Source organism: Salarias fasciatus, chromosome 1 (assembly GCF_902148845.1).
Source record: "Salarias fasciatus chromosome 1, fSalaFa1.1, whole genome shotgun sequence".
Lineage (NCBI taxonomy): Eukaryota > Metazoa > Chordata > Actinopteri > Blenniiformes > Blenniidae > Salarias > Salarias fasciatus.
In genome coordinates this window covers 29,692,167-29,704,792 of record NC_043745.1, presented here as the reverse complement: position 1 = coordinate 29,704,792, position 12,626 = coordinate 29,692,167, and the positions used below count along the sequence as shown (strand labels likewise).

At 41.6% G+C, this 12,626-nt stretch overlaps 2 protein-coding genes across 2 annotated transcripts in view; one reads left to right on the top strand and one right to left on the bottom strand.

Annotated features, from left to right (window-relative positions):
• The window catches only part of homer2 (homer scaffold protein 2), a 32,317-nt gene extending 28,352 nt beyond the window's left edge, over positions 1-3,965 (bottom strand). Inside the window, exon 1 of the mRNA XM_030090477.1 lies at positions 3,475-3,965. Within this exon, the coding sequence (XP_029946337.1) occupies positions 3,475-3,479 (5 nt within the window). The 5' untranslated portion in view covers positions 3,480-3,965. The remainder of the gene's footprint in view (positions 1-3,474) is intronic.
• A 781-nt stretch (positions 3,966-4,746) lies between these two features.
• On the top strand, positions 4,747-7,026 carry LOC115388878 (RNA guanine-N7 methyltransferase activating subunit-like). The gene is made up of 4 exons (XM_030092189.1): positions 4,747-4,849; positions 5,126-5,296; positions 5,721-5,740; positions 5,930-7,026. The coding sequence occupies exons 2-4, from the start codon at positions 5,127-5,129 to the stop codon at positions 6,139-6,141; spliced, it is 402 nt and encodes a 133-aa protein (XP_029948049.1). The 5' UTR covers positions 4,747-4,849; position 5,126; the 3' UTR covers positions 6,142-7,026.
• The last annotated feature ends 5,600 nt before the right edge of the window (positions 7,027-12,626 follow it).

Here is a 12,626-nt window from a genome sequence, read left to right as displayed (position 1 = left end):
CAAGAACATCAGCTGTGGATCATCGCATATATAATTTACCCAAAAGCCTGCTGAAAATAGATTTGTTTGCAAGACTAATCATACCGTTTTGTTTTGCTTTTTTGTAAACCGCAACACTAAAGAAACATTTTCTTTGTTTAGAGTCTGAGCAGGAGGACAGATCACTTTTCTTTATGTTTTGCCTGTACTATACACAAAAGTTGCACATTTACAAGGTAATGTCTGAGAAAAAGATTGGAATGGCCATTAAGTGACTTGTATCCTGCTGAACTCTCTGGAATTATCTCAAAATGCTGTTAGTTAATTTGCAAAAACATACTTTGTTGCCACTCGTCCGTAATCTATTGACACTCGGTCCGAGCAGGGCTCGTGAGGGCTTCGGCCTGCCTCCACCGTCACTGGGCAGAAAGGGCAATCTGCACCCTGGACCGTCCATCGGAGGGCAAACACAGTCACCCCTTCAGGCTGTGGAGTGTCACCAATTTATATAACAAGCCTGCCATCGGATCGAAGGAGGAACGTCTGTGGGTGTGTGGGTGTGTGTGTCTGGGTGGAGGGTTCATTCTGGAGTTGTTTTCATTATTTTGTGTGTATACAGACAATGTTTTATTCCTTGTTTGGCAGTACTGGGAGAATCCATACCGGAACAGGAGGAATGTGCAAACACCACACAGAAAGGTTCTGCCCCACAATCAAACTCTGAGCTGAGAGAAGTAACCGCTGCGCTCATGACGCTAATGAGGGGTTTTGGTGCAGTTGAACTTTAAAGACAATTAAAGGGAAGAAACTTTAGGAAAAATTACAAATTTTTCTCTCCCTTTGACTTTTTTTAACGCGACTCTCCACATGAGTTCTTCTCCATTCTTCACCTTTGTTGACTTTTCATCAGAACAACCAATTAACTGTATACCAACTGATTATTAAAATTTTGCCTGAACCGGTAAAAGGCTGGGTACGTAATCCTTTAATGACATACTTGATCAGAAAACTGATTGCAGAAAAGATTATTTAATCCCTTAAGGTGCTATTACTAAAAGTGACCCTCCTTTGCAACAAAACCAGCTTAAAACCAAACCCCAGCAGGTCCTCCTCCACCGCACTGGGGCAGTAAAACGTAAACCCTAATCTGAAAGCCTGAAGGACAGGGAAGTGAGGAAGTCTCCTCAGAAGCGCAGCAAGGCAGCAGATGGCCTCCTCGGCTTCAACCATCTGGTGAGGAGCTGCCCAATCCGCCATCAGTCTGTCCCCTTTCATTAACACGATACTTTAAGAGTAAGACCTGCCCCTCGTCCCCCGGCACACCTCTCCAGCGCAGGGAACGCATCCTCCGATTAGGATTACGGTCCACTCTCCTGCCAGGGCAGCCAAGAGACCCACCGCCACGTCACATGTCACACAGCCTAATCAATGAGCGCTAAGCCTTCGGATGTCATTCTCTGGCCAGCCGGGAGATTATTATCTATCCCTGTGTTAGGGCTGCTCCCAGCATGGCTTACTTTAAATAGCAATATGCTGATTGCACTGCTGTCGGTGTGACAGCGTCTTCAGTAAGAAGTGACTTTCAGGCAATCTGAGCTTTAGTTTGGAATAATTCCAGAGAAACACTGCTTAAGCAGCAAAACCGCGTTTAAAAACAAAATCGTCACTTTCAGTTAGACTACTACCATCTGAATTTCATGAACGTTCCAAATTCAACTATTGAGTGAAAGATTTATTGGCGACTAATGACCTGATCTTAACAGTGTCAAGGTCCAGAGATCAAACATTTATGGGGGTAAAAGGGAAAATAGAGATAAACCACCAAGGTGTTTTATATGCTGCTGCTTTATGATTCACAGTTGATTAAAAACCCCGAGTTATGTGTTGAGCATATCAGGAATCCTGCAAAAAACATGACTAATGGTCTACAGTGCCCACCTTCACACTCTTACCTACACTGTCTGGTCACTTAAAGAAACACACACTCCATCATTACCAGCTGTGAACAAGAGGAATTCAAGTGGACACAATTTAGAGGGTACACATTTGATATCCAACATTCGATATGATCCGAGGCTTTACAATGAACCAATTCTTTAACTAATTAGCAAAGAGTTTGTCATTTCGAGAATAAACCAGCGACAGACTATTTCTGTTTGTCAACTGGAAGGTCAAAACCAAGAAACTGGACATAATGATGACTTGAATGCTGATCAAGAGACATTTTCTCGTACTATATGCATGACAAATGTGTATCTAGGCAGTAATATTAGAATTTGGAACTGAAGACCATTTGATCTCCGTTATGCAGGCAGGCAACAAAACTATTTGCAACCCAAAAATTAACTATCTTTTTAACTAATGACTGACTTGGTGAAATATCCAAGGAGCTGTTTATTTGTGATTACTGGTTGGCACCGTCTTGAAATGGGCAAACGGTTTGAAGGTGTGTCCTCATGCCTCAGCATGACTGCCACGCTGCTGCTGATCCACTGGGCAACCTGCGACACAGCACAACCTTCCAAACCGGCTGAGTGAGTGCTCCAAACTTCTGAGTCAAGAGAGTTGAACTGGTTTCTTAGAAATTGAACAAAACACCTCTCCAGAAAGAGCGAGAGAGAAACAAAAAGCACAATGTTTTGGGTAAGACTTTCCATTTAATACGTGGAAATTAACTCTACTTGACACACTACCCTAGAAAATATAAAGTAATGTGCTTCACACATTCCTTTATATTTTCCCTCAGAAAAATCTAACTTCAATGCCACAAATGGAGGGATTGCTGACGTTGATATACATTAGTTAGAGTCATGTTTGACACCCACATAAAATTTTATTACTGTTATTTCCAAGTCAAATGTTCAGATGTGGAGGATAAAAGTTATGTTTCTGTGAAGAGAGTTAATGATTGCATAACTGTGGCATTGAGCCACACAGTCAACACTCTCACCACAGTAGACTATAGAGGCAAAATAAAGCACTGTAAACTACTGTGGGAGCACACACACACACACACACACACACACACACACATAAACACACAATCCCAGAGGCAGCATCTCTCCTTATTAGTGGGCAGTGTTGACTGACACCTCCATATCACAGCCCTCTCTCCACCAAATTCGTGTTGATAAGGAAGAACCGCAGAAGCACTCAAAGAAATAAGAGGAATCCATCTAAAAATCTTGCCCATGTATAAGAAATAAGTCCACAATTAGAAAATGTGGCATCGAGCATTTTCACACATTCAACCGAGATCCATCAGGGACGACTCGCTCCAGCGGGAGTCGCCTCGTGAATTTCCCCACATTGCCAAAAAAAAAAAATCTGATAGTTAACGAGGGTCTTTCCCCGGGCGCAGCAGCGGCAGTGACACTAGCAGTGATCCATGGGTTCTCCAGGTGGAGCCGGTCGGCTGTGGAGGTATTCCGCCGTGTTTGCGGAGCAGGTGTCATGAGAGGCGCTCTGAAGGGCAGCGCTCCCCGGATTACTCACCCCATTGCCGCGGACTTCAGGAACAACTCCTGCTTTTATCTGGAGGCTTTATTGGCTGCACGTTGAGTGAAGGGGAGGAAATAAAAAAAAGGAAAAAAAAAAAAACTGTGTTTAAAAGGCACAGATCAAAGTCCGGAGACGATTAGTGGTCCGAAGAGTTCATGTGCCAGCTCCGAACACAAGTCCTCCCAGCTGAAATAGGAGAGCACTTCTTTGGTACAGTAAACTCGATTCCCCGGGTCGTCGGGCTCAGTCTCACTGAAGCTCGTCCAATTCAAGGAAGTTTTTTTTTTATTTTTATTTTTTTTTCAAGCCTCTCCTCTTCGTCAAATCCCACCTCGGTCGGTCTCCGCGTCCTCGCTGTCTCCAAACAGTCTTGTGAATTAAGTTGATGCCTGCATTTCCCAGTGTCTTCCTCCCCGGCGGGATTGCGTTTCACTTGCAGGGCAGCAGCAGCGACACGGAGCGGCTTTCACCTGCTTCTCCCAGAGCCGCCCACTCGTTTTATTCCAACCTGCAGTGGATCTCTGCGGTTTATCTCGGACTTTAAGACCACGGAACAATTCAACCCCCCCGCATAAATAAATAAACCTAATTCAGACGCGTGCTTTATTGGCTTCCAGGTGCACTTTCTTCCAAATTAAGCAACAGCACTGCACATAGACACTGAACTCAAAGCGCACTTGATAATCCTAAAGTCCTGAAACGGTTAGAAATCTTTGGATTCTTTCCCCTTCATCAGACTTCAGAGGCAGGTGTGCGCAAAAGCGCAAACATTGAATTACACGAGCTTGTAAACCGAATAGAAATGTGAGCTCAGATATTCACCGACTGGCCTTCGGATGGAGATAAAAACTAAAATGTTTCAGGCTTTTCAGATATTTTGAAGGTGATCCTTCAATTTTAGAGGATATTTTTTGACGTTTTATGGTAACTACTTAAGAGTATTTTTTTATTTACTAAGAGAATATTCCTGTTGATTTTCAGCCAATGGACACACCTTTTTACATATTTCAACTAATTTACCTGCTCTTGCAGCTCAATGTGTGTATTTTTTGGATTTATTTAAAGCACGGTTCCAACTGGAATAGCTTCAAATCAATCTTGTTTTGTTCTGCCTCGCAATAAAATTGCATTAAAAAGGGAAATATTTTAGTTTAATAGTTTTCAAAACATATTTATTCTTTATCTTGGATTTTTTTTTATTGACCCCTTAAAATAAAGACGTGCTCATCCTCCCGGAACTAGACATAAGAGACGTTTGTTCTATCGGAATCATTTTAGCGACGTACCAGAAGTGGATTTCCATTTCGGATGTGGGGATTGGTGTTTTCGTGTCTTAATGTGTAGTTAAACCCCATTCCATCTTGACAAGGTGCGTTTTCAAACTTTGGCTTCGTGTGATTTTTTTTTTCATTCATTGGAATCACGTCGTGTGTATCGGCGGCTCGCGCCTGTGCGCTGCACTCTGGGTCCGTTTTTATGGTTCCGGATTACGCATTAGTGCAGCGTGGAAAAAAACGGTTTATAGTTGCCACGGCCCCAATTCAAAAACAAATCTGATTAAAAGTGTGTTTGTTTTTATAGTCTTAAAATAGTTTTAAATGTGACTTGTTTGATATTGTGAACTATTATCCCGTGTTTCTCCCAGAATGGCCGAGTCCACAGAGATATCTGAGAGCTACGAGGAGATGTTTGCAAATAGGTTTACTTCAGAGGATGCGAAGTACCAGGAGTACCTGAGCCGTCCGGTGGACCCCCCACCCATCGTGGAGGACTGGAGGGGTCGTGGAGGAGGAAGCCAAAGAGGCAGAGATAACAGGTAGCTCTGTCGAAGACTTTGCTACTGACTGTTTTTAGCTAACTGTAAGCATTTCTTTTACACAAGGCCATGGTGGTAGAATGTCTAGTTGCTATTCTGTATTATGTAGTTGAAAATGAATCAAAGATACGTTTCCAAGGCATTAATAAATGCATGCATACGTACAATAAAGTTGACGAATATAACTATCCTTCGTCCATCCATCTTGTTTCCCATTTAGTCTCCTATGCTGGAGACCCTTGTGTGAGGCCCACCTGGATATACCTGCTGTTTTTAACGACATAGAAAGTGTCTATGAATAGTTTCAAAAACTCATTTAAATCTTGTTTTCTTGGCAATCAGTATGTGTTTCCAACATCATGAATACATGCTATCTACAGGCTCCATTGTGTGTTGATAAAGTGGATTCTACTTTGTCTTCAAGGTACCAGGATCGCCGTGGCGGCTGGGGAGGAGGAGATCGTGGAGGAGACAGAGGCTGGGGAGGAGGAGATCGTGGAAGAGACAGAGGCTGGGGAGGAGGAGATCGTGAAAGAGACAGAGGCTGGGGAGGAGGAGATCGTGGAAGAGACAGAGGCTGGGGAGGAGGAGATCGTGGAGGAGACAGAAGCTGGGGAGGAGGAGACCACGGAGGAGACCATAGAGGCTGGGGAGGAGGAGATAGAGGCTGGGGAGGAGGAGACCGTGGAGGAGGCCGGCCAGGAGAATATCGTGGGCAACAACAATGGCATGACAGAGACAGAGACAGGAACTGGGGGCATGGGAGTGGCTATCAGTCAGGGCATTCAAGCTCCAACCAGGGATACAATTCTCATCATCAGAGACCTCATTATGACCATGACTAATTTATACTATAACCTCTCAAGTGTTCATGGAGACAGTATTTTGCATATTTGCAGTTTGCTCAATTGCATTTCGGTATCGGATGTGTTAAAGTGCTACCGTTATTTCTTTGGTGGGATTTTCACTGTGGCTGTGCCATGAGTATAGGTCGGAGCAGTTTGAGGCAATGCTTGAAGTTAACAATGCATAGCAAAAGATATGTCTGTGGAAAATGAAATTTCTTCTTTGAACCTCCCTCTGTTTTTTATTGTTGTGCACAGTAGCAATTCTTTGTCTGTTCTGTTGCTACTTTCCATCTTCTGTTGCATTTTTGAGAGTCTTCATGATGACAAAATGGCCGTTTTTATTGTTAGGACATGCATTGTAAACAAGGCTGAAAATTACTTTCTCTGAATATTTCATGATCTGTTGATCTTGCGTGGGGAAAAATTGAGGAATTGTTTTGTTTTCAGCTTTTTTTGCCACCACATTCTGGCATGTTTTAATTTTGGATTGTTATGGATGATACAATGCAGTGTTGTAACAAAAAGTGTCATCTGAACATCAGTAATGCACCTATTTAGATGAGTCTTTTTCAAATTTCTCAAATGTAAGCACACAGCCATGAAATTAACTGCTGTTAATAAACATGTATTTTCATAAGTAGGTTCTTGTACACTTGTCTTATTAGCATCGATCAATCTTAAGGGTCTGTATCTGTAAATACCAAGTAGACAGGAGGAAGAATAAAATACTTTCTTGTGTTATTTTAGCAATGGCACTGATAACACATAAAGATAATGTTCCAATAAGATGTGTGTGCATGTGCACCCATGTATTTTGAAAGAAATTGATTAGTGTCATCAAAACTACAGTATACATACGTTAGGGTTTTTATCCCCACGTTCAAACAACTAAATCTATAAATGTTGAAAAATATTTAAAAAAAGCTCTGTTAATTTTCATATACTAAGTATGAAAGTTTTTTTTTTCAAGAAGCAGGTTTGGATGTATTCATGCCATCTAAAATTGTATATGAAACAAAGATTAAATCACATTGATGAAGTGACAGTAAGTATTCTCTGTGAGAGCTCAAGTTGCACCGTTACTTCCTTATAAACTTCCATGGCTTTTGTATAAAGCCACTGTCAATAACTAATTTGATGAATACTTGGAAAATGTAGATATTGGTGCTGTTGTTCCCCTGTAAACATACATTAGGGATGCTTTCCTGTTATCTCAGGCCAGGAAAGTCCTTTTAATTTCTGCATTTGTTGACATCCATGCAGTTTACAGTACGCTTTTTGCAATTTTCCCTAATTACTTTATGAGAATTATGTTCAGCCACGTGTGTTTGCAGTTATAACTTTGATTTGTAGTGATGTTATTAAAAATAAACAGATGTTTAGACATTTGGCCATAGCTGTAAGTTACTTTACTGTTATTGAGATGGTAATAAAGTATATTACTTCATTCATCACAAATACCAAATTGACTCTGATCAAAGCCACCATCTCCTATAATGTAATTAAATCTTTTCTTGAAGATAAAAAATTACAATTTCACTGAAGCCACAGTTCATTTCTCTGTTCGTAACGCACACGGCGGCATAGTGGAGCAGACATAAAACCAAATCGCCTCTGAAGCTGTGCTGTATGTGAAAGGCAGGCAGAATTCACGGTTTAAAGCACAGAAGGACCCCAACACTAATAGTTCACGTTGTGAAAAGCAGTTGAAATATTTATGTGCACCATTAATACATTATTAGTACATGCATCACTGGCTATGGCACATGTAGCTCATTGCCTAAAGATGTCAGCATCTCGGTCTATTCACAGCTGCTATCTGTAAGGTAGCACTAACTTTTTGTCAGCCCTCTCCGCTGCTGCACAACACAAGCAGTAACCCTTTGCATTGTTTCATCCCCGCCTGAATGCCATTCTGTGCTTTCTATTTTTAGAGAAGACGAGGTTAACAGTTCATTTGGACTTTAGCAGTGCAATCAGCTGTGATGATAAGGGAGGAAGGAGGCTGGGGCAAAAGTGTGTGGGGGTTGTGCTGAAACTGGCAGCACGACAGAGAAAACTACCATCACAACTGTAATCAGTCCAGATTGGAGGATCTTCACTGCTGCAACTTTACAGAGCAGTGATGTGTTGAACAGAGACAATAACAACTGAAAGGCAATTCATATTAAATCATTAGATCAAGTTCAATATTAAAGCGTTTTCAGATCTCACTGAGTTGATGCAGTATTCTTTATTCTGCAGCACTTCACTCCTTCCACCCATCAGAAAATTACTTCTATTAAGACTGAGATATCTATTGCCGTGGTCTTCATTTTTCAATGAGTTTTTTATGATCAGAATCAATTCTATATTGAATATAAAGTGCTGTGTAAATCAGGTCAGACCTCCAGAAAGGCATCTGTTTTCTGTTTGTGGCCTTCAGCTCGGTGGAAACCTCCTAAAGTGTCTGCACCCTGAAAAGCTCTTCTACAAACTGTTGGCAAGCGTCAAAAAGAAAAGATACAGTGAAATAGTGGTTATCACATTTTCATCAGATTACCCCAATGAAAGCCACCGATGACAGTATTAGCTCCACTAAATGTTATATGAAATTAAAATAATGGTCAAACTCCAGTGTGTCTTGGAGTTTTGGTCAGATGGGTGTCAATCGATCAGAGTGTTAAATCCTGAAGCTTTCATCATAAAACAAACTAAAGGCTGAAAATAACCGTTACTTTACACTTGCCATTGTGTCTCTGGCAGATGTTGGTTTGTGATCATGCAGCTGTAAACTACGAGGGTAAAATTCTATGAAGGTCAAGAGCAGCCTCATCATTTCATAACTGGCTCAGTGTCCAAAAAAAGAATGAAAGTGCTGAGAGCTGATCTACAGTGTGCCTCTCAAACTTAGTGAAATAAAACCAAAAAACTACTGAATTCAAAATAAAAAAAAAAGGTGAGAAATACAAGTTAGAATATAAATACACATTTTGAAAATAACAGGGAATCAAGTTTATGTAAATATGAAACAATTTTGGCCAGAAAAGAAAATTAGACATTAAACCCGGTAAATGCTAACATTTCAGCATTAGCTTTCTGTATACACAGGAGCATTCCGCTCAAATCTCCCAGATTCCACCCTCACAAAGAATGTCCAGAGGATGGTGTGTGAGTATTTGGTGCCACACAGCATCAACTACCCACAACTCAACGTGAAGCATCCAGAATTCTTTTATAAAATCTTTCAGTTCAGGATTAACTCCACTAAATATCTGCCGATGAATTCACGAACCTTTTCAATGCCCCCTTTCAATCAAACATATCATCTCAGGTGTTTTATTCATGAAGCTGCTGATGCATCACAAGGCTTAGAGAGTATAAGAGAAGAAAAACAAAAGCGAGAGCCAGATCGAGGGAGCTCTGAGAGAATACCCTCAGTCTGGCCTGCCGCGCTGTCGGGCTTCATGTGGCCCTTTTGTGACGATGCAATGTGACAGCAGTGGAGACAGTGCGCTGGGGGCCATGTCCTTGATGGTGAACTCATCCACTACAATCATCCCTCTGCCCTCTCCCTCTCCAAATGCACACACACACACACACACACACACACACACACACACACACACACATACACGTGTGGGCACGAAACACAACGGGCCTGCGCAGCAACACACAAACACAGAGCCATTGCTTCCCCCAGCCCCTGCAGCACTCGGCGACCTACATCTGGTGTTGGAGAGTGCGTGGGGCTAAGGTTGGCCCGGGCCAGCCAGCCCTCCGCAGACAGTGGAGAGTGTGACGTGTGTGTGAATGGCGGCGGTCTCTTACTGTGCTCTTTTTGTTGAAAGAAAAAAAATGCCCCCAGCCCTGTTACGTGTACATACAAAACATGCACACAATTGTAGTTTATTACATCAACACACACGTGCGGCTACCGGCTGAGCACGTGACGTGAATTGTGAATTGCAGATCAGAGCTTTAAAATTGCTTCTTCAGAAAAGGCTTGACGACATCTTGCGCTCTGCTCATGCCGCTGCATGCTCTGTAAGTTAATCACGCAAGCTGCTTGGGTCACCCGTGTTCAGAGAGTGCACTCTGCTGCTGCTGAGAGCAGCTTGTTAGTCTGATTATGTCCAGTTGTGTCTCCACTGGGACACACAGGCCGACTCGGTGGTGAAAGAAGGAGCCGAAGTCAGCACCCAAATAGACGAATCAAGAAGTGTATTTAAGGCTAAATAGATTAAAACATCATTATAAACCAAATAAAAGGTGGCAAAGGCATTGCATTTTTTATTTACTCGTAAATAAATGTTCTGGTCAAGAAGTTTTTGAGCACCATCTCCCAGTCAGCTGAGCCCTCTCCCGAAACATCAGAGCCGCTGAAGTTGCTGCCTTTGCTCCTGGATCAAGCTGACCCGTCACCCAGATCTGCTGAAGCACCCCCTGAAAATTTCAGCAGTGCAGAAATGAAGCTGGTTGCTGAGTATGTTCTGAGTATGACGCTTTTCAGTTTTCAGCCCCGTCTGCACTTATTGCCATCAAGGTAGGCAATTACCCTGAAGGGATGACAAGCATCAGCACCCTGCAGAGCCCGTCACTGATCCACTGCTTAACATTTGCATTTTGGAATATTAATGAAAATCAAACACAAAGGGCTCAAGTTCAGACTTTTTAATAGAGCAAGTGTTCCTTTGGCTGTAAGCAATGCATCAAGCATAAGTATTTTGCTCCCTTTTATTGATTAATCCTTCAACATTACACATTTCCCTGCTCGCTTCTTTGTTATTTGCTCAGCTTTGATGACTTTTAGAAACACCTAATGTAAAGTTTAACTCAAAATATTACCTTGTTCTAATTTTGATTACAGTTTTCTCAGAGGGCTTGTTCTCTGATTGGGCGCACAACTTTGGCAATCCATCAGAAAGAGTCATTCTTTGCATTAATGATGGATTTTTGATTGCCATATGAAAATGCATCTATCCTCTGTACCACACATTTTATCCAGTTCGTAAGGTGTGAGACGCCTGAGCCAACCCCAACTGATAATATATTGAACAGTATCCACTCTGGACAGGTCACTAATCCATCACTGACAATCACCCACACTTACATTCACACCCCCAGAACATTAAACATCCAATATATGTTTTTGGACTATGAGAGGAAACCCAAGGAAACACACTCATGCTCACACACTGATCCCTGCATGCAGAAAGGAATGGCCTGCATGGGCACAATCTTCTCACTGTGACGTGAGAGTCCTAACCACTGCGCTGCATGTAAAAAAAACAGTGGCCAGGTTTTCTTTTCACTTCAGATGTAACAAGGAATCCCTTCTGCTCCACAGGTGTGAAAGTCATTTCAGTTCAGGGGCCACATCCAGGAAACGTGAGCCGGGTCAGTGAAACGAGCATCATAACTAATAAAGAAAAGATGAACTCCAAATGTTTACCTTTAATTCAGTGCAAATAAGTAGAAGAACATTCTGGAAAAATGTACATGTTCTGAAGTTTTTTGCAAAACATTTTGTTTTGTTTTGTTTTTACATTTTTCATTTAGAGCAAAATCTAAAATCATATGTGGTGAAGTGTTTTTCTCTCCAGACTAACACTGGTAAAAGCCTGTTCCTTCTCAGAACACAAGATTTCTGCAGCTTTTAAATGCATATTTTTGCAAACTCATCCTCACTATTTGAATTTGATGCTAAATTTAATCTTATTTGATTAAGAGGCAGTAAAATTTTACACAGATTGCAGTTCAGCTCCTCATTTACTTCTGTTAATTTTACAAAAAAAGGACAATTCCTAGGATCATAGTTCTATTGAGAAAAGGTCTTAATGTCTTCACGGTCATCACACGACCCTCGGCGGTCCAGTTTTGATCAAAGACCCCACTTTTACACATTTGAAGATCCTTCCTTTTAAATATGAACCTTTCCTATCATAACTCAAAGTAATTGCGCCCCCAGAGAGGGTCTAGTATACAACGGCTTCTAGAGCTGTAGTAGTTTAGATGAATGATTGTGGAAACTGCTTGAGTTGGTTTCTCACATGTATCTTGGCATGCCGGGCTCCCTGTTTCGTAAAGGTCTGCTTTGTAAGTTAAACAAATGAGAACAAAGAAAATGGTCTCTAATTATACCGCACGCTCAGGTGGGGGAGAGATTAGAATAACAAAACAAAACAAAAACTCAAAGAAAGATCCCATTTAAAAGCAGGTTTCCGTCACTCTTTGTCGGTGGTTGTTTCGACGGTACTGAAGGGTTCGATACTCACCCAAACAATGCCTTCATATTTACCCCAAATACCCTATAGCTACATAAAACTGAAAGAGAAAGGACTGATCAGACCCAACGTAAAGGTATGTTTAAGGTCTCACTGCAGTTCAGTGGTTAAGTTGGCTGAGTTTAATCCCCATTTATAGTCAGACTTTATTATTTTTATTAAGCTCAGGCATCAAATTATAACACATGGAAACTATAATCTAAAAACAAACAAATA